Source organism: Apteryx mantelli, chromosome 16 (genome assembly GCF_036417845.1).
Source record: "Apteryx mantelli isolate bAptMan1 chromosome 16, bAptMan1.hap1, whole genome shotgun sequence".
Lineage (NCBI taxonomy): Eukaryota > Metazoa > Chordata > Aves > Apterygiformes > Apterygidae > Apteryx > Apteryx mantelli.
In genome coordinates this window covers 4,668,733-4,690,190 of record NC_089993.1, presented here as the reverse complement: position 1 = coordinate 4,690,190, position 21,458 = coordinate 4,668,733, and the positions used below count along the sequence as shown (strand labels likewise).

At 48.3% G+C, this 21,458-nt stretch overlaps 1 protein-coding gene across 2 annotated transcripts in view; it reads right to left on the bottom strand.

Annotated features, from left to right (window-relative positions):
• The window catches only part of WDR90 (WD repeat domain 90), a 36,798-nt gene extending 15,468 nt beyond the window's left edge, over window positions 1-21,330 (bottom strand). The window contains exons 1-26 of one of the 2 annotated variants that reach the window (XM_067305944.1): window positions 21,312-21,330; window positions 20,346-20,437; window positions 19,549-19,725; window positions 18,854-18,992; window positions 17,542-17,712; window positions 16,391-16,514; window positions 15,433-15,500; window positions 14,455-14,564; window positions 13,256-13,489; window positions 12,440-12,502; window positions 12,023-12,091; window positions 11,256-11,366; window positions 10,848-10,993; window positions 10,455-10,512; window positions 8,533-8,651; window positions 8,142-8,303; window positions 7,151-7,275; window positions 6,391-6,507; window positions 5,613-5,848; window positions 4,994-5,166; window positions 4,265-4,395; window positions 2,831-2,961; window positions 2,136-2,297; window positions 1,341-1,469; window positions 619-752; window positions 484-521 (exon numbers count right to left, since the gene is read on the bottom strand). In XM_067305944.1, the coding sequence (XP_067162045.1) occupies window positions 484-521; window positions 619-752; window positions 1,341-1,469; window positions 2,136-2,297; window positions 2,831-2,961; window positions 4,265-4,395; window positions 4,994-5,166; window positions 5,613-5,848; window positions 6,391-6,507; window positions 7,151-7,275; window positions 8,142-8,303; window positions 8,533-8,651; window positions 10,455-10,512; window positions 10,848-10,993; window positions 11,256-11,366; window positions 12,023-12,091; window positions 12,440-12,502; window positions 13,256-13,489; window positions 14,455-14,564; window positions 15,433-15,500; window positions 16,391-16,514; window positions 17,542-17,712; window positions 18,854-18,992; window positions 19,549-19,725; window positions 20,346-20,437; window positions 21,312-21,321 (3,229 nt within the window). In that variant the 5' untranslated portion in view covers window positions 21,322-21,330. The remainder of the gene's footprint in view (window positions 1-483; window positions 522-618; window positions 753-1,340; window positions 1,470-2,135; window positions 2,298-2,830; window positions 2,962-4,264; window positions 4,396-4,993; window positions 5,167-5,612; window positions 5,849-6,390; window positions 6,508-7,150; window positions 7,276-8,141; window positions 8,304-8,532; window positions 8,652-10,454; window positions 10,513-10,847; window positions 10,994-11,255; window positions 11,367-12,022; window positions 12,092-12,439; window positions 12,503-13,255; window positions 13,490-14,454; window positions 14,565-15,432; window positions 15,501-16,390; window positions 16,515-17,541; window positions 17,713-18,853; window positions 18,993-19,548; window positions 19,726-20,345; window positions 20,438-21,311) is intronic. The other variant, XM_067305945.1, reaches the window with a different exon arrangement.
• Window positions 21,331-21,458: the final 128 nt, after the last annotated feature.

Below are 21,458 nucleotides of genomic sequence, written 5' to 3'. Positions count from 1 at the left end.
ATCTCCCTCCATCCCTGAAATCTTCTTGAGGTGACTGATGGTGCGCCTTCAAACTCATTTCTCCAGCTTCCTCCTATACAGGAGAAGCCACTTCTCAGTGCATTATTTTCTGTCCTTCAAGAAAGAGAGGGACAAACAGAGACAGACAGACAGAGAGGGCAGGGGAAAAAAAGAAACAGAAGAGATGGAGGCAGGAGATAGGAGGCAGGGAAAGGCACAAAGTAAGAACTGAAAAACCAAGCAGGAAAACCCAGAGCTGCTTTGCTCAGAAGATCCCCTCCTTGGCAGACTCTCACTGAGAGGTGCTAGTCAACTGGAGACAGTCCCTTAGGCTAATCAGCTAATTAGCCCCCACTATCTGACTCCCCAAAGGAAGGAACCAAAAATCCACCCCCCCAACCACTACCCTGTACCATGAAGAGCAGCTGTGGAAAAGCTGCTAACATGCTGACCAGTGCAACTCATGGGAGGAAGCAAACTCACCTGCTCTGGGAGGCAGATCGGCCTTGGAAGAATGCGCACTGGAAAGGCAACAAGACCAGAGTTATACTGCCGGGGGATGGTGCGCAGGAGGTAAAGAGAAGCAGGGGAAAGCATTACCCAGCATGGGGCACTTACACAGCTGGGGGTGACCCCTCTGCAGACAGAGCTAGGAAATCCCAGATGAAGATGGCATCTCCAACGCTGACAACATGCTCTTGGTCTGGGGTGAAGGCCACGTGTCGCACTGGCTCTGAGTGGCCAATGTATACCTGAGAGAGAGGATGTCTTGAACTTCCCAGACTCCATCACCACCTCTGTCCCATTAGGATTGTGGTTACAAGACTCCCTGCCCCGGATATCCAGTGAAGGAAGCTTCTGTCTACACTACTTCAGCAGAGGATCTTCTCAGAGATCAGCACCACACCGCCAGTGTTCAGAGCTATGTTTGATCTTAAACATACTGATCCAGAGAAACAAGCAGAAGTTGGAAAACCCCAAAGCCTTATCCTAGCTCTCAGTTCTTCTGAAACCCTAGGCAAACCATTTTCTTCTCTGCTTGGCTCTGTCCCCAAAACAGAGGTTGCAGCTGCCTCTGGTCCTTGGCAGAGGTTCTTACTAGGTGCAGTGATTTGGCAATCCCAGTGTGTGCTCAGTGCATGTAATTACTAGAATGTTCCAGGTGGGAATAGGGCTGCATTTCTCAGCTGCTGGGCATATTGGAGACATATTGGGATTGAGGGCACTGGGCCAAATCATGCAAAAGCACATTTGCTGCCTTCTCTTCCAGGGATTCAGACATGCATTAACTGACAGATGTAGGCAACATCGACCCTCCTCCCTCCCTTTGTGTGCAGTACCTGAAAGTTGATATCAAAGCGCATCTGGTAGTCCCATACTTTGATAACCTTGTCACCAGCGGTGAGCAGATACCTGGCATCCTTGCTTAGTGACAAGGAAGAACAGGACAGCTTGTGCACAGGAGGCACCTAAGGATAAGACACAGCACCATCAACATTAACTGAGCTAGCTCACTATCAGAAAGCTAATCACTGCCTGAGCACCAAGAAAAGACAGATTCATTGAATGGAGGAGAATGAAGGGGAATTCTTTTGGCCTCTAGCGAAAAAGTAGTTTAAAATAACACGATCCAGAGATGCCCAACACTCCCGACACAGGTCTGTAGTTTCTTCTAGTCCTTCTGCATCACAAGGCGTATGAAGATTGCAGATGAACCGAACACATTGTGACCTGGACAGATTCATTATGGGAGAGTCAGATCATCTCCAATGCTCTGGTGGGCTCATTTGGGTATTTCACTAGCCCACCTGTGAGATAGGGTAACTAGTCCCATATGCACACCTAGTCCATTGCAGTGTAATAAAACAGGTTTGCTTTAATTGTCTTTAGCAATTTATTGTGCCCTTATGCTTCAGCAAAATGACAAGAGTGTGACAGCATGGAAAATAAGGACACATTCAGGCTCACCTGGAGCATGACCACATTAGGATAGCTATCTGCTTGTCAGTCATGTTTTTGTTCAGAGTCTGTGAACTCCAGGATGATCTCTTCTCCCATTCATCCCCCCACACTGACATGAAGTGTCAAAGCAAGATGGGGCAAGACCTCAGTGCATGAATTTCATAGTGCCCTACCTCTCGCACCAGTCGTCCACTTTTTGCATCAAGCACAAGGATTTTATTGGAGGAAGTGGATACCAGGAGCTGGCCTTGAGGCACAGGAGCAAAGGAGATCCTCGCTGCAGAGTCCAGGGCCGTGCTGTCCAAATCGAAGATGCTGATGTCCACCTTTAGCAGCTGTGAAACAAGGAGCTACTGAACAAATGTCCTAGAGCAAATACTGTGGAAGCCTCAAAAACAGCTACTGGGCAGCCTCAAGGATTTCTCCCTTGGCTCCCCCAACACAAGCCATGGAGTCCCCAAGCCCTTTCCTTTCCCACACTCCAGCCAGCCATCTAATGAGAGGCTGCAGGGTACAGGCCAAGTATGTTCCCATTACCCAGCAGAGCAGCTCAAAAAGAGGGTACAGAACTGACTGTCTACGCAGCTCTTCTCCTAATTATCTTTCTAGAGGGGCATGAAGTTGGAGAAGAAACCTTGAATTTACTGTTTCCACCTCACAGAATGGAAAATAAACCTCATTATAAGCACCCCAAACCAGCATCTGCTGTGCAGTAAAGGGCCTTCTCCAACACTGATGGTGCACAAGGCTCTTGATCTATCCCATTTAATATAGCCTATAGGAGTTTTCTCTCCCATCCTGCAGCACCCTGCAGCATGTTCCCCCCTCCCCATCCTCCCACAGGAACATGAAGAAACATGGTGGGTACCTCATCAAGAGAGCAGGCCTCCATCACGGTCACAATGAACTTAGAGGGACCCACAAAGGCCAGGAGACGGCTGTCCTCACTAAGCACCAAAGCATCAGGACCGCTCCCAGCATCCCGGACCACCACATTACCTGGGGGCCACAGGAACAGAAAGAGAGGGAACAGAGGAAGAGAGAACACGCCACAGCCAGCTCACTCTGTGATGCTGCTGCTGACATGGTAGCTGCAGTTTTTCCTGCCTCTGAATCAGCCTTGGATTAATGTTTTGGCCTGAGGAAGAAGCAACCTCTGCTGTGGAAGATGCCAGAAATTTCATCTGCAGCATCCAAAGTTTGCAGTGAACCACCTCAAAGACAAAGTCTAGATACACGGCTTGTAGGCTGTCTGAGCATGTGGGATGTTCAAGGAAGGCACAAAAAAGTAACGGGAATAAAATGGATGTTACTGTTTATTTTTTAACACTACAGGAAGCTGCGACAAGTAGCTATGGATGCGAGTTCGCAGCTACAGCATGGGTGGATGAACCCCACACAGAGTGAAGTCACTGCAGAACCCCACTACACTGATGTCATTCTAGTGGGCGGATAGATCCAAAGGTCATAGAATCATAGAAATCAAAGCGATCGCTCTGTATCTATCCCACTACCACTGTTACGACACTGGGAACACAGCTAGTGATTAACACTGAGGTTGGAGCAGAATCAAAATATCCAGTTCCAGTCACAGCACTGACACCAAAGTTAGATGATTTTGGACAAGTTCTCTGATCTCTCTGAGCCCATATTCCTTTTCCACATACTTTCTGTACTTATTGGGGCAGGCTCTTTGTCTTCATATAATGCATTGCGTAACAGCTCCCTTTCTCTCTCTAAACTTCCGTGTGCTGCCACAGCTAATTTCAAAGAGCGTACATTAAACATGACATTAATATTTCAAAATTACCTTGCCCCCTGTGCTGCTCACCCCTGCCTGCAGCACTCCACCTTCTCAGTTTATCAGCACAACTCTGTGTGGCTGTGCTACAGGCAGGATTAGGGAAGCGATCCAGCTTAAACAAATCAAACTGCACATACACAAAACTCAAAGAGTTGGGGCTTGGGCATGAATAAGTACGAACACTCTATGCTTGTATTGCTTCTAAACAATATATGGTTGAATCCGGATCCGAAAAGGCAGGTCTATGCAATTCCAGCCCATTCACAAAATTGAAACACCAAGCAATTTGAAAGCTTTTGAATCAGGAGTGGTATGGAAGGGTTAACAGTCACTAAGATTTGCTACTATACACTATATAAACACAAATGACACAGCTCAAAAGATCCTTCAGAACATCTCTCTCCCTGAGTAGGTTGTGTCTGGTTTGACTTTGGGGTAGGATGTCTGTGCTATTTAAAAAAGAAAAAAAGGCAACCCACAACAACCCCAAAGCCTTACCCAGGACTCTCAGGACATGGCTTTTCTGTACCACAGAGTTGTAAAGAGCCAGAGTTCCCTGTGAACAGGAACTGAACATGAAATTGCCATCTGGAGAGAAGGTCAGCCCAGTGATAGCAGCACGGTGCTGCCTAAAAAAAGGGAGAAAACAAGAAAGGTGGGGTAGAGGAGGAAAAAAAAAAAAGAGAGAGAGAGAGAGAAAAGAGTGCAACATAGTTAAGCACATAGGCAATGAACTTAACTGGAGGCAGGAAGAGAACCCCACTGTGTTTTCCCCTGCAGCAGCCCAGGACAATCAATACTCCAGCTTTTTGGAAAACTAAGCAGCAAGTACAGCAGCCTTGCTGTCCCTGGATGGGATGTGCTCACTCCCTCTTTGGAGCATCCTCCATTTCTCATGCCAAGGCTCACAAGTGCTTCCTCTTCAGCTACTCCAGGACAACTGTCTCTTTCCCCAGCCCCTTCCCTACCCCTAGGCATTTCTCAGCTGGTAAGTCCTCAAACAGAAAGCTCTTATAGGTTTCTGAGGTTACATTCTTATCACCCAAAGCCTTGGCACACCAGGCTTTCCCTGCTTGAAAACTACTTAACTGGGACATGAGGATCGTCAAGCTTAAGAAAACTACCTTTCCAGCACAGGCCCACCTCCAAGACGATCACTGTGGCTGCTGCCAGGACACCCAGCCATTACCCTCATGCATGGGTGCAACTGCCACTGCAAACACTTACTTGTGTTCCACTAGGAGATCGGAGGCAGCCAAGCTGAAGGTTCGCACCATCCCGCTGTCAAAGCCACAGGCAAGGAGCTGCTGGGTAGGGTGAAAGGCCACAGCACATGGCATTTCGTCTGCAGCTGTGAAGTCATACAGCTGCGGGGAAGAGACATACCCACAGGCACGAAGCTGGAAAAATCAGTACCTGGCAGGCATATGTAACACAGCAAAACAAGCTCAGACCTCCACTGTGAGCCTGTTCCCACAATGCAAATCTAATCCTGCGTGGCTGCCCCTAAAGCCCAGGGAAATCCAGGGTCTTCAGGGAGATTTGGATAAATCCTTTGGGTATTATGTCCTGTGTTAACCAGCTACATTCAAGAGATGGAGGAAAAGAAAATTGATTTTTACTATTTTGTTTAATTATGCCTTCAGAAGTTACGGCCAAATTACACATAAAGCTAAACGCCTCAGAACTCCACACTTCAGAAGGATTTCTTACCCGTGTTAAACCCCACACTTCAGGGAGGACGTTTAAGGGCTCTTAAACGATGAAACTTTGATAGCTCAACTGAACAAAGATGAGGCAAACTATTAATAAATCTATGATACCTAACAACTCTCTCCTCACCTACCTGCTGCATGGTCACAAGGTCCCAGACTCGGATGGTGTTATCCTGAGAGACTGTTGCCATCTGCTTCCGAATTCCCTCCACAGAAAATGCCAAAATTGAGTCCGTGTGAGAGCGCATGAGGGTGCTATAGTCTCGGGACTGTATATCCAGGTAGCCCAGATTCCCAGTGGTGGTTGTGCACAAAACTTTGAGGCTGTCTGGACTGATGCAGACAGAACTCACTGGAGCCTCGTGCTCTGGGGAAAGACATACCAGTCAGCACACAGCCCAGGAAAAAGAAAGAGAAGCATCTGCATCAAAGCTATGGAACCAGATTCACAGTGAGGAAAGTACTGCCCACAGGAATGAACATCCTACATGACCTCAAGATTAAATGCTTGCAGGTTTCTGTTTAGTGACAGTTAACCTGTGCTCTTTCTAGAAGTTCCTGGGCTCTGCTGTTAGGCTCTTTGATTCAGAGAGGGAAGAACTGCTTGATTTCTCTAATTTTTCACTGGATAGAGGAGCCCTGAGTACAAGAGCATAGAAATCAAGCTGGACTGCCTGTTCTTACCCAGGAGTTCCCATCCTTCTCCTCAAACTCACAAGAATGAACATGAATTAATTGTCCTTGAAGTGACAACTTCCAAGATAGTCATCCTAAGACTAGACTATAGCAGGCAGGCATAAAAATGCACTCATAAATGAGAATAGCTTCAGAAGACACTGCAGTGGAGTCTTTGCTTCATAGGAACAGGCTGATACAGATATGGAACTCAGAAGCACAAGATCTACTCACCTGCCTCTAGGATGACAGCAGAGAAGTCCAGTGGCCACAGCCGCAGAAAACCATCTTCTGAACCCGTGGCACAGAAGGTTGAGGAGACGCTAATACTGTTTATAGCAATCCCAGGGCCTGAAAACCCAGAAAACAAAGCTACCTAGGTCACTGGTAGAAACAAGAAAACTCAAACTGGAATTACACACCTCTCAAAGGGGCATGTTCTAGATTAATTAGTTCAATTTGCCAAAGCAAAACATGCACTAAGTTTTAAAATACCAGAGCAGTCACACTTGAAAGTGAATTCTTCCTGCTGTTAAAATCAATGGAAGAGCTGAAAGTTGTATTACTTAGTATACAGCATCAAAGAATTCCCAAACACTTCATACAGGCTGAATAATGAAAAAATCCCCAAGATCTATCTTTTCATTGATCTGCTTAGCTCTTTTCACATCTCTACATAAGATTCCTGTCAGCAAATTAAGACCTTGTTTCATGTTTCTAAAAGCAGTGTTTCTCTGAAAGAGCAATCAGCATTTAAAATGCCAATATTCTGTCTTAAAATGATACTTTGCAGTACTAAGATTATTGCAGTACTTAAGAGGAAAATAGTTAGCTAGCAATGATCTAATCAAGCCAAAATACTCTTTAGCAGTAGCTAAATAGCTGGTTTATTTTCCAGAAATTTGTTTAAATTCATTTCTGATCCTGGTCATTCTTGAGGTGATCCCGTGCTAGCCCACTTCTTCCTGCCAGGAGACGCTCCTCACACCCCTACCTGCACTGCAGGCTTGCTTTGCTTGCTGCTGAGAGGGCTGCGAGGGCAGGAGCCGCCGGGCGCTCCTGATGCAGACGTTCTTGTAGTCCATTTCCAGTATGTGACCGCTCTTGCTGCAGACAAAGCTGGAAAGGACAAAGACCCCTACTCCGATGTCTGAAGGATAAGGGGAACTGTACAGCCATCATTTTGTAAAACCCCAGGGTTTACAGTGTGTTTCAGCATGCTTTGGTCAAGAGGCGCAGAATAACTTGATAAACAAGCAATTCCGATTCACAGTACCATAAAAGGTTAACCGGGGGTCCAAGGGTGACTTCCCACGAGCTAGCCTAGGAATCTACAACCAAGGGCACAAGTTAGAGATTCCTATTTTTCTTCTGTCCCTTTGAAACACTAATCCAAGAAAGAGCTAAAAGTTCAGTGTGGACTTCAAAAACAAAATTATCTCTGCCATACGACATAGCCTGTGGAGGAAGGCAGAGGTCATCTGAGCTGACAGTTCTGCCTTTTTGGAACAATGTGTGATAGCAACAATAGCCTTGGTTTGATGATTAAAATAACACAAAAAAGTGTGCATTTGTCTATATCCAAGAGGATGCGATATACCATACTCCTCCCACTGCCAACAGAAAATTAATCACAAGCTTCAGGCAGGGGGAGAGAATCACTAAATACCTGACTGTCAAAACATCAGTAGGACAAGAAAGAGGAAAGAAGCATTTCTTGTGCTATTCTGTAAAGTATCTGGATTTCTTTGGGGAAGTGAAGCATGCTGAGGGAGGGCAGAGGCTTTCCCAGCTCCATAAGGCACTTGTATTCTGCAGAGAAAATCCAAACAAAATACTGTGCCCCCAGAAAGGAGGGGAAAGAAGGATGTCAAGGCCATGGCTGCATGTGGCCTCCTCCACTCATCAACAGAAAGCTGTAGAGCTCCATCCTGGCAGGCTGCCCCAAAAGGAAAAGGTGAAGGTAGACCCCAGCAACCCCTTACAGTGTGCGGTCCTCCGGCTCCCGCTCCGCCGAGTGCCCCTCCTCGAAGGCCAGATCGGTGAACTCCAGGGAATGGTACTCGCCCAGATTCACAGGACACGAGCGCAGTGCTCCGCTCCGCACTCGCCACAGCCTCACGTTGTCCCTGCCACATGACACCATCCTGTCACACAAGAGACTGCGTGAGGAACTGGGAAGGATTTGTTCAGCCCCTGGCAAAAGGCCAGCGCTCTAGGGGCAGCAGACTGAGGTATGCTGAGAGTGCGAACAGAAAACAGGAACGCTAACAGCAGTGCCCTGTGCCTGCAAGCCGGAACTGCAGCAGTGCCATGAGCCTCCCTACAGCAGTGCCAGATCCTGCGCTGCTAGTTTAGGTTTTCTTCACACACTACCTGGTATCATCAAAAAAAGCAATCTTCAAAGTCTGGATGTCCACATCTGTGTGTGCTTTGGCCAGCACAACTACCTCTCCGCCACGGGTCACCTGAGCGGTGTTCCACACCATGACCATCTGAAGAAAGAAGACAGTGATGGTAGAGCTGTTGAAATGTGGAAACCTTGCCAGCCAGAGTTTTTCACCAGAGCAGGTGAACATTTGCACATATGGGAGACTGTGCTCTGGGGTTGTGCACACAGTACTGATTACAGAACTAAATGAGGGTAAAAAATCTCTCACGTGGAAGGTTCAGGACAATCCAAACAGTTTGGCCAACCTTTTCTGCAATATACTTGTCTGTCATCAATAATTATAGGTTCTAAATCCCAGAGCTGCCTGGCAACAAGGCTCACATTTGGAAAGAAAATGCTGTAGCTGCACACAGAAGAGTGAAAACTGTGCCTGCTCAGTTATAAGAGCTATACTAGGGCTAAGATGTTCTGCAAAAGCTGGAGGTAGAATGTGTCCAGCCATACTCCTCTCCTTTGCTGTATCGGTTCTTGAAGCACTTTGCTCAGTTCCAGTCTTGCTTGCTTGTGACACCCGTCCCAAGGGGCAACAAAAGTCAGTCCATGCAGGAAAGCAGTGGTGATGGATCCTCTGATGCAGGGATGTGCACAGAGCCTCACTCCACCTCATGGGGTGGCCTCGGCAGGCTTTTGACTAGGGGGACTGACAAGGACTTGGAGAGGTCGCCCTCAAAGGAAACAGGAAGAACGCTGAAGAAATGCAAGTGATTCAGTACTCTTCCTTTGAGGACAGTGTTAAAAACGGGCTCAGCTCAGCCTCAGCAGGTCTGGGCTGACAGGTGTCACCCTAGGAGAAATGCTCCTGAACATTCCCACAGCACCTCCCACTGTCACATCCTGTTTCCTAGCCCAAGCGCTGCTTTCAACTGGTTGATTCCTCCCCCCCCTCCCCCGAGTTTCAGTTCTTCAAACCCCTACCCTGAACATAAAACAGCTGCTTTGTGCTGCAAAAAAGCTGGAGCAATTCTGTGACTGCTTGCTTTTTCCTGCAGGTAGTACGCAGTTAGCAATAGCACAGCTAACATACTATTAGTTCTCCGTAACAGATTACTAAATGAAAACAGCTATATTGATAAACTAAAACCTCGAGTCCCACAAAACAATTTTATTTTTGACTACTACACGCAGGATCTGCGTCATCCCCTAGCTACATCAGTGGGTGGTAGTTCGAGTGCCCCAGCATCCCTTTCAACACATAATGCCTGCAATGCTCAGAACTGAAAGATTTAACTTCCCATCTGCCTGGCCTGCCCTATATGCTATACAAAAGGGTTTTGGGCTCCAGTCCCAAATCTCCCATTTCAATTCCCATTCTTCCACTAAGTGCTTTCAAGCCTTCCAGCTTGAAATGCCACACAAACATGTGTCACCCTCAACCAGGTGGGCCAGAACTGCTGCAGAGATGCCAGGGAACGATGTATGTTAGTCTACAGTGATCCCCACAGGATACATGGAGAATCACACAACTGCCTTGGTAGTCCCAGCTAGACTATTAGCTGGGACCATAAACCAGAAGACAAAAATAGGCCCAAAGCTCAACCTGAGCAGGTCTCCACACAAGTTACTTTAGAAATCATTTATTTGCTTCCAACTGGGGAATGTGCATTCAAACACACAAAGATATCAGACGGAAGGAAAATATTTTCTAACCAACTAATGAGAATGAGATCTCTCTTTATCTACAGTGAGAAGTCTTTCCTAAGAATGTTTCAAAGTCACTGTGTCTTGGAAAGTCCGTACCAGTGGTTTGTCTGCAGAATAACTGTGTAATCTAAGAGAACAGGTATCTTGTGACACTTGTTCTGCATGGTAAGAAAAATTCCAGAAAGTCAGAAGTTTTAGCTCTCACCGTTTTGCCATGTCCATCCTTTCCAATGCCACAAAGAACTGCTCCACTGTAGGAAAAGCTGCAAGAACAAGACACACAGTGAAATGCAGCACCTCGTAGCCCAAGTGCATCTCATTGGGGAATAAAATGAGACAAGCTGAGGATATGGGGAGACAGTAAGTCCTGAGGGATAAGTTAGGGAGTAAGCTGGCAGCATACCAGCTGTTCTGGGATAACTGCCAGCAGGTCTCGGTGATAAACACAATGCAGCTAAAGGAGAGCTATAAATCAGCCCTGTTTTATCATGCACTCATAGCACAGGGAAGCTGCCATACTGCAACACTTAGCCCACCTGAATGCATCCCTGCACTCATCTCCTCCTCCCTCACACATCGCTCCAGGGCTGAAACCTACCTCAGGGACGTGAGTGACCGGACGTGGGTTTTAAACACTGATAGGCAGTTCCCCTTCGGGAATTCCCAGAGGCGCACCACGCTCAAGGGCCCAGTCTGTGCGGAAGCCAGCAAGGTGCTGTTTCCATTGAATGCCAGTGCTGACACCTGTGGGAAATATGAGGTTAGAGGTGTCCGACATTTGGGAAAACTGGGACAGGTGGTTAAGTCCTGCTGCCGCTGAGCCAAGGCTCTTCCTGACACCCACTCTGGATGGGAGAGGCTGGGCTGGACTTGTTACAGCCTCCCCAGGGTCAGAATTGATGCTTTATCATAGCACTTTGGACAGGAGCAGCAGAGAGGTATCCACTTCTCAGGTATCAGCAAGCACAGCACTGTGGTATGCCTTTGTAAGGACAGTTGTATTTACCTTATCCGTATGTCCAACGAAGAACCTCTGTTCTCCAGTCTGAATCTGCATGGTCACTATAACAGCGTGGCAGGGGTAGACCACCGCAGAGTTGTTCTGAGTCCACAGTGCCTGCAGGACAAACGCGAGAATGAGAGGGAGGATAAGATCCCACAGAGGTGACCCAGTTCCTAGACTGGATCTGCAGAGCTTTCTTAGACACACGGGAGACTTGGAGATCTGCTGCAAATGTGCAGGTGAGAGGACTGCTCTCTCATATAACTGTGCTTCTAACTAGCAATGGGAAATGAAGAGTCCAGCTGATATCTGAGTTAGTTCAGTGGATTTACCATCCAAATCACATCTAGTACATGCACTGTAGATACATGGAAAATAATGTTATTGCCAGAGCCTTGAACTGGATGAATCAAAAAGACCCTCTTTATTCTAACTCTAAAACAGACCATAGGTTGGGATCCCAGAAGGCAAAGTCCCACATGGAAAAAACCCAAACCACAGCCCTTTTCTAGACTCCAGCAAAGCAGGTTCTAGAGGCACAAGACGTGTTAAAATGTAGAAGACATGAGATCTAAAAGGGCCCCTGATTCACCACTGGAATAGTGGAAGACCTATACCCAAACATAAGCTCATGCCCATCTGTTATGGGGCCCATATCCCAGCAAACAGTAAAGGAAGTTTGGCACTTAACTGCCTTTTATGCCTCTGAAAAAGCAATATCCTAGTCATGTGATTACAGATAAGCTCCCCAAACTGTTTTAGTTACTGACCCATTTGGTGCTGCAGCCTCCAAAGCCAATAATCATCCTCAGCTTCAGGATTGGATCTGGTAAGAGCCTCTGAAAAAAAGACAGCATTGTCGTACTTACTGCAGGACTAAGGCCAGCTCACTACTGCTCACTACTGCTCTGCCACATTCCTCTGGACTACGGGGTCACTCTGCCCCCATTTCTAGTTCCTCTGGGAAGCACAGACACTGCTTTGAATTCTCTCCCATTAAGGGGATAGTTTTAAAATATTTGACCTGTCAGAAGTCAAACTTGGAAGAAAACTGGAGCTGGGATCTTCTGACATCCTATTTTAAGAAGTTCTGCTGCTTAGGCTAAGGGAGTTACAAACAGATCTCCCTAATGCCCTGAAAATTCCTAGAGAGCAGGCTGATGCTGTGGGAAGATCTGTTATCTTACCCTGCAGTGAGAGGCTCTCCTGCTAGACAGCACATCTGGTCCAGTGACCTTCGTGTATACACTCTGGAAAAATCAGTAAACACACATTATTGGTTTTATGTCAGCACATTCATCTGTGAACAAGACATATGGTCCCTCTTTCAAGAAATACAAGATACTAGTGGAAAGAAGAACTGACAGTCAGAAAAAATCATTCCAGCAACAGGACTGGACTGACATTAACAGAAATTCCAGCCCGAAGCTTTTGTTCCCTCTGCTGTTTCTGCTGGGCTCAAAAGCGTCACAAGCATCAGCCATAAATGTCCCAAAGCTACCTTACCCAAGCAAGCCTTCGGCTGTTTGGATGCCAGCCTTATGCTCCCTACACCCCAAATCAGTCCCAGCAACTAGGACTGACACCCCCCCACGTCTCAGCATCCTCAGAGTGTTACGAGGGCATGCACACATGCAGGTGTGATAAGGGTGCCAAATGGGGGCTAGTGTATTCACTCAGTCCCACGAGACACAGCAAAAGACGTGGGAAATATCTGCGGCCGGGAAACAACTGGCCCCACTGCACCAGTGCCACATGCTGACTGAGGATCTGGCTTGGGAAGGAGTCCCACATGCAGGAGCCAAAATAGCTTGTGCCCTAAGCCCGGAGCTCAGGGCAAGGCCCACTCTCCTCTTGACAAAAACATGCCGCGACTAAAATCACAAGAAGACCAACGAGGGGGAAACATTAACAAGAATCACTACCAAACAGACAGAATGCAGAGCTGTGCCAAGCACAAAGCGTAAGACCAGGCTGCTGTGATTGCTCAGTGTTTCACCTACCTCCTCCAAGCTAGTGTTGACAGCACGGATAATACGTTCACTCGTCTTGTGAGCATACACGTGAACACCACCATCAGTGACTGCTGGTGACTGCCCAGCAGAGTCGCCAGCACCTTGTAGTCTCCCTTTCTTGTTTACCTCCTGCTCCCCAGCATGCATGACTTCCAAAGGCCCTGGGGCTGTTAGGTGAACCTCAGGAATGCTTTTTGTAATTAGAGGACACCGACGTGGCATCTGAGAAAGAACAAAGCCTCAGACACAGATCTGACTTCCCTCCCATCTTCTTACACCCACTGCAAAGGGAGAGACAGGGAGAAACCAGCATCATTCCTGAGTGACTCTTAATAAAAACTTCAAACATTCATGAAAGTGAGAAATGCGGGGATACAAATGAGAGTAATGTGGAGGGAGAGCATTCCTGTCACCTAACTGTAGGTAGCTAACTTGGCCGGGTATGTTAACCAGCCAGTCTCCCTGTGTTCCCAGTATTGTTTGTGAACAGTTCCACTCCTCCGGACAACAAACCAGAACCCTAGGGAAGATCCAGCTCTTAACAGCCTCTCCACTGAGCAGAGAGGAGGCAGCCACTGGCCAGCTAACTTGGCTTATCCTGATTCAGAACAGCAAATGGTTGCATTCATTGCTTTCTCCCCCTCCACAGCATAAGCAGCACAGATTTCCCCAGTCCCTCTCTCCAAAAGCCTATCACTCTCCTACACCTTTACTACCTTTCTGGTAAGAAAGGGTCCAAACCCCAGTACCTGTGTCACTAGCAACAGGGAAGGAGAATTCAGTGGTTAGGGGCAGCTGCCTGCAGTCCCACTAATCTGGATTTTGTGCCCTGCTATGCTAGAGACACCCTAAGGGCACTTGATCAAGCTCCCTAGTCTCTAGTCCTTATTTCATATCAATAATTTAAGGAAAAACTATTTGCTGCCTCAGCTGAGATGGGGAAGATAGAGGACTAGAGATTACAAAGTACTTGGCATTTATCCGGTCTTTTTTCTGTGCTATGCCAGACTGAGCCACAAAGTCATTAACTGTGGGGCTGTGGTCAACAGACCATGCCCAGACAAGGCTGTGAATGACAAAAAGCAGCTTGTACATCCTAAATAAAGAAACTAAAGGGCAAGACAGGTGTGAAAAACTCCATGAGGCAGAAAGGAAGAAGCTGCACTCTCTCTCCGAGGCACACTTACAGCTTTGGGACTGGTTATCTGCTGGATGAGAGACAATCGGTCACGGACTGCTTTGGTGAGTGGCACTGGTTGGGGCAGCTGGTGCACTGGGTCTTCCAAAACTTGGCCACCTGGATCACAAGAGGAGAGGGTTGGACTCTGTAACCCTCTGACCTATTAACTACCTACTCCTGCATGGAGTAAATAACAGCCGCTTCATTCAACTTCTTATTCCCCCTTTAAAAAGGTCTAGGAACAAATAAGGAACATAAGGCTATCCGATAACAGAAAAACACAGACCCATTTCTACACTTGGCATGCCTGCTGTAAGCAATGCTCTCCAAGGGGGGGTTGTTTTTGTTTTTTTTTTATCTGCAGGTCAAGAGCACCTGGAAAACCTCCAGAGCAGTCTGCATCAGGAAACAGGCAGCTGCTTTTGGAATCTAGAAAGGCGTGGGAGTGAACTGCAACGAAAAACCCATCCACGCCCCTGATTAGGCACTAGCTGAAACTACATGTTACAACAGTTCTGAAACAGAAAAAATACCCTGCAGATTTGCTGCCCCAGGTCGGGAAGGAGGTGGGAATGGACTCCAACCCCAGGAGACACACTAAGGGCTGCCTGCTCAGTAGCGATTTTATAAGAGGAATCCACAATGCAGCTTCCTTAAAAGACTCATCAAAATTCACTAGCCAAAAAAAGTCTTTGCTCTGATCACATTTTAAAACTTCCCAGCACTTCTAAGCAACAAATACAGGTACTTTAACCAGCTCCTGGTGAGAAGATCTATCTTCTGCAAAATGCAGGGCCTCTCTCAAACGTTTCTAAACCTCTGGGAGATGCTCTTCCAGAGCTGTATGTTAAATGGGTAAGGGCTCTGGACAACCCACAGGAGTTGGACTATACCTCAGACAGAGCCCAGGAAGCAGGTGGCACACTGCTCAGGCATACACCAAGGGCCTGGCCCAGCCTCGGCTCGCTGACCCCAGCCTTCCTACCTGCTGCAGCACTGGAACAGCTCTTTTGGATTGAGTCAAACGGCAGCTTGGACCCATCGGATGGAAACCTGAGCAAAATCAGAGGAAAGGCACCTTTTAATTAGGATTCTGCACAGGAACCCAGAAATCCTATTTGATAACTGTCTGGCCCAAAAGCCTCTTCACAGAAGCAGATTTAGCTGGCTGACTCCTATGAAATTGCCCCTTTCACTCCCTCCTCCCCCAGACACAAGGATACTAAAGCATCTCCTTCGCCTGATCTATGGCATGAGTTTTCAGGGGTTAGGTCTGCACTGCATGTTTTAAGCACTGCTACTATGCTGCTGACTGCGATGAGCTGCAATTTATGGCCAACACAGTTATCTGGCAAAAACCTCAGCACAGATGGGATCACAGCACTAAAGCTGTGCTTCTGTTGAGGAAGGGACACTTATGTCTGCCTGCCTGACGAGGCATAAGGCTGATGACAGTTCAGCAGCCACTGTAAGCCTACCTTTTTTAAGGCACAGAGAACTAGCAAGAAGTTGAAGTGTTCTCTAGGAACAGCCACCAAGGAAAAAGGCTTGCATTTAGCTAAGCTAGCCACAGAAGCAGTCCCAGCAAAGAGGGCCCATCTCCAACAACCTTCTGTTGAGAGAGAGGACTGGGGTTAACTGTATCACCTTACAGGCCTGGGGTTCAGGAAGCGCTCTGCGACTGAAAACTCATAAGGCCTTTTGCCTGCCCCAAAATATCAGCAATCAACAATTAAGCACAGACTACAGATGTGGTCACAACATTCTAGCACTAGAGCTGAGGCGAACGGAACAGTTTAACTAGGGTCCCACTTTGTACAAAGCTGGCACTCCTTAGCTGCCTTTAACTCTGCTGCCTTCCTACACCACATGTTGACCTGCCCGAAAGAACAGAGAGATCTAAAAGTTCTAGCGATGTCAAAAGCAGCATTTAGCAAGTGTACCTGATATAGTCGTAGCGGTCATGCCATTTCTCTCCCTTTGGCACAGGGAATGCCATTTCTCGTGGCATGGGAGACATACCATGGCAGGCCAGGTTAGCTTGTCGGGCTTCGGAGAAAGTCACACCTGGTAGCACACAAGACAGAAAAACTATGTTCTCCAAGTCTCCTGGGGTTGGACTACAACTGAAGTACACTGACGCCTGTAACAAATGAATATACTTTTGCACAGGAATATTCTTGGAACTCTCAACTTCCAAAGAAGAAGCAAGAACTTAAATCTTTGGTATCATATTCCCCGTGCCAAAGATTGATTAGTTTGGTATTATTTTCTATAGTTTTACGTGATCTGTGTTAGGACTCTGTTTTGATTTTCTTGTCTTCCTTCCTTGATGCATTTGCAACTTCATGAAAATGATGAGTCTTCAAGATTTTATCTTTATTTTATCTTTATTTATTTTAATCCCTCAAAGTTTGGGGGACTTCTTTCATGGTACATAGCATCTATAAATTCTTCCTCACTGATGCTTTCAAGTGGGCCAGTCAGTTTTAGCAGATTTCCAGAGATTAAAAAAAAAAAAAAAAAAAAAAGGTCAGAAACAAAGGCTTTGATTGAAGTATCTCGGCTGCACTGAGCAGGTGGATTAAAAAAAAGTATGTTGGAAGATTTCTGGATTTCAGTGACAAAAAAACAAAACAAAACCAAGAAACCCCCAAAAAACAGGCTCTTCTGTCAGATAAAAGTACAAGCCTATGATTACACCTTTTTATTTTCCTGCAACAATCTAATGCTGATAAGATATTTAACTTTTCTCCAATCATTCGCTTTTCCAGCTGGAAAATAAGAAACAAAACTTTCCTCTCAGAGAGGTGGAGTGATTTTATTCACTAGCGTAGGTGGAACCTTTTAATATTGCACCTAGTTTTTAATATTGCACCTAGTTCTGCTTCCTATCATTACTACAGCAAAAATAGTCTAGCTTTTGATACAGACATATTCCCATGCTTATGGGCTAAGAACTCAAATTGTAAAGGCTAAAAGTCCAGCTGGAATCATGTCTGTAAAAGCAGTTTCAAGAACCTATAGGTTACATCCAGACTTGGTTTACATCACATGAGAAATTACATGCCACCCCAAGCTCTCAGCTCCTTACCTGGGTCAAACAGCAAGTCACTTGTGCAGAGATTTTTCACAAGTAGGTTGGAGCAGAGCTTGACGCTCTTCAGATGGCTGTAACGTCGGCTGAGATACATGGAGAGGATGTAGTGGAGATCAAGCATCAGACAGGTCCAGCGCACGTTGGCAGGGGCTGCTCCCACTAGATCTGGAGATCAAAATGGCTTGTTGCAAAACCAGCACCGAGTACTAAGGGAACATGTCAGAAGACACTACAAACCTTGGGCTGTGATCCTTGCAGAATAGGAGACATAAGGTTAATAGCAGGCACGTGGCCAATGGTGCCTCTTGACATGCACATCCAAGTCACCATTCTGCTTTGAGGCACGTTTCTACCAACACTAGCATACACAGGCTGATTTGTGACTGTATGCATATTTTCATGTATAAACCTGTGATCTTCAGCCCCTCGAACGGAGGCCTCAGAATGCACAATTTAACATCTGTCAGAAATACGCCCAACTCGGTGGTCCAGATGAACCGTCTCTTTACGACAATAAACACTACTACGCTCTAGTCACTAACTTGGTGGCAGCTGGCACTTCAGGCTTGCATGCTCACGCCAGAACACAAACGCAACAGAACGTGCCACGTTATGCCATGATGGAATCTCTTCCTGCAGTCAACCGGCAATTGACTGATACAGTACCCTGAACTACAGAACTGACTGCACTAGTCAGTTTTAGCCTGGCTGATGCAACTGCAGGAAATACTACTCACTTAATGCACTTCACCTTTTTCCCTTGGACCCTGAATCAATGAGGTCCCCAGGTTCTTTCTACAGCATGCAGAAAGGAAGAAACCCTAAAGCCCTTTAAAACTAAAGTAAAAGGTATTTAACACTCAAGATTTCCACCAGACTTGACTAGTCAATAATAAATTAGAAGAGAGTATCCAAGATTGGAAAAAGCACCTCATAGCTCATTATCGCAACGCATAGGTCTGAAAAGAACAGACAACCAGCCGTGCTGCCTCAAGCCAGACTCACACCTGGCCTGACATTACATCCCCCATTAGTTAGGGAGAACTTAAGAACAGGGGATGCATAAACAGTCCTTCCCAGTAGCCATAGCACCCAGTTTCCAGCAATCAGCTGTTAAGGGTCTTCTGGATCAAGAGAGCGCATCCACACCACATTGTTCAACAGCCATGCACTCATCCTCCTTGAATCCATCTACTCCCTTTTTGAACACAGTTTATTTTCTAATAATTTCTTTTGGCCATGATGTTCCAGCCCAATTTCTACTGTGGCATGAGCAATGCCACTATCCACATGCAGTACTCTTTACCTTGCTTGGAAGTCTTGGCTGTGCTCTCATAAACTGACCCTTTGGATGCTCCACAGATGAAGGGGAACTGAAGCCATGTGGCCGTGGATTTGAACTCCTTAAATAGGTTGGAGAAAGAGATGCGAACCACCTGGTTATCCTGAGGACAAAGATACACACGGTGTTTTAGTCACCCTGGTGGCTTACGCAAGAAAATGCTGCAGAGAGGAAAGCATCCTTTGGCTAGCACTGCTCCAAGCCTAGACAATCTCAATAGCAGTCTCTTGTCCCATCCAATGTAGTCCTGAGTAAAGAGACCCTAAGATGACAGAAGCCTGAGTCCAGAGATGACACAAGAATAGAAATCATCTCAGGCCCAGGGTAATCGCCACTGACCACAAAGACCAGCTTTCCCTGGAAGTACATTGAGAGTTGAAGATAAACTCCTGGAGCTCTCTGGATAATCAGGCAGGAAAGCTCAGGGAAGGATGTCACCTCCTCCTTTAACTCCACTTCAGCAGCTACTACAGCGCATTGGGGAACTTCAGCATGAAAGACTCCTAGCAGACATCTGCCTTGTAACAAAACAGTCCTATGTCCTAAAGTCCAAGTTCTGCAGCTTCAAGCCTCTAAAAAACAGCCACTGCTGCCCTCAGCCCTTTAATCAGGTTACAGTGCCAATTATGCTAGCAACCAGACAACACCGCGTCACATACCTCTGTAGTAACATCCAGATGCACAACAAAGTATTTGTTTGGCATAGGCCTGAACAGCAGGTAGAGGTAACGCCCAACGAGGCCCAGCGACTGCGTGCTGGTCTTTGGAAGCTGAATGTAGTTACTAGCAGGAATGGAGCCTCGGATCCGATACACCGTTCCCTTCAGTGTCTTGTCCTTCAGAAACAAAAGCAGGCATCAGCACGGACATAATAACAGAGAAAAGAACTACAGAGGCGGGATTTCAGTTTGCCCCACTCAAGGCAAATAGCTGTTTCCTTATCAGAGCACTGGTTCACACAGATGTATGCCAAGATCAGCTAGTTAAGCACTGGGGAACCTTGGTGCTTTACATTAGGGATCTCATTTATTTTAGGAGCTCCAGGTGGTTTTTTTATAGGTATCTTAGTCCTTTCCATCATATTGCACGATGTTTCTGTGGTAAGTGCTGAGATTCTCAGCTAGAAAAGCAGCTGTAGGAAGCCATATGTTTTAGCTACTCCTGACATAGTACAGGAGTGGGAAATGGAAGCCAGCCCCACTTGGTCCACGGGGATGCTCTCAGGTGCTCCCTGGGGACAGTTTCAAAAGCTCTGCTGTAAGCAGCAAAAGGCAGGAGAAGAAGAGGTCATCTCTTCCCTTTTGGAGGCACAAAGCCAGAGGGTCCGAGGTTTCTTCTGCAAGTCTAGGGAGATGGGGACTCCCCTGTACGCAGCATCGCTGGGTGCCAGGCCCTCCCTCTCTTTAGGGCACGCAGCCAGGCCGGACCAGGTAAAAGGAGCAGAGCCGCACGTTACCATGAAGGTTGTCACATCCCCCTCTTTCGTTGACCGCTTCCATTCCTCCACTTTAAAGTGCTTGAAGACGTTCAGGTAGGGGTTCTGCCACGCTGCCGAGACAGCACGAGGGACCCTGCAGGCGCCTGGCTCTCACCGGCGTCCCCCGCCGTCCCCTCCCTCTGGCTCCATGGCGGAGCCCCTCACCCGGTTTCTCCCCCAGTAACCCCCGGTGTCACTCACCCCCCCAAGCCCCACGGCGGAGCCCCTCGCCCCATTTTCCCTCCCGGGACCTCCACAGTCCCTTCCAGCCCCGCGGTGCCCCGTCATCCTCCCAGCTCCACAGGGAGCCCCTCACTCCAGCTGTCTGCCCCGGTGACACCCCCCATCTCCTGGGGGCCCCTGTGACACCCCCAGTTATCCCCCGCCCCGGTGATGCCCCCCGGCCCCCCCCGTCCTGAGGCCCCCGGTTATCCCCCGCCCCGGTGACGCCCCCCGGCCCCCCCCGTCCTGAGGCCTCCGGTTATCCCCCGCCCCGGTGACGCCCCCCGGCCCCCCCCGTCCTGAGGCCTCCGGTTATCCCCCGCCCCGGTGATGCCCCCCGGCCCCCCCCGTCCTGAGGCCCCCGGTTATCCCCCGCCCCGGTGACGCCCCCCGGCACCCCCCGTCCTGAGGCCCCCGGTTATCCCCCGCCCCGGTGACGCCCCCCGGCCCCCCCCGTTCTGAGGCCCCCGGTTATCCCCCGTCCCGGTGACGCCCCCCGGCCCCCCCTGTCCTGATGCCCCCCCCCATTACCTGCTGCCCTGGTGACACCTCCGTTACCTTCCGCTCCGGTGACACCTCCGGTACCCCCCGCCCTGAGGCCCCCCGTCACCCCCTGCCGCGGTCACATCCCCCGTTCTCATGCCCCAAGGCCCCCCCGTTCCCCCTGCCCCGGCGACCCCCCCCGCGGCTCCCCCTGCCCGAGGCCGCCGGCCCCGCCGCTACCTGCCGCCATGGCGCGCGCCGCCGGCCCGCGCGGCTCAACCGTCCCGCCCGCCCGCCGCCAATCCGCGCGCGCCGCCCCGCCCCGCCCCGCCCCGCCCCGCCCCGCCCCGCCCCGCCCCGCCGCGGGGCTGGGCTGGGGGTCACGTG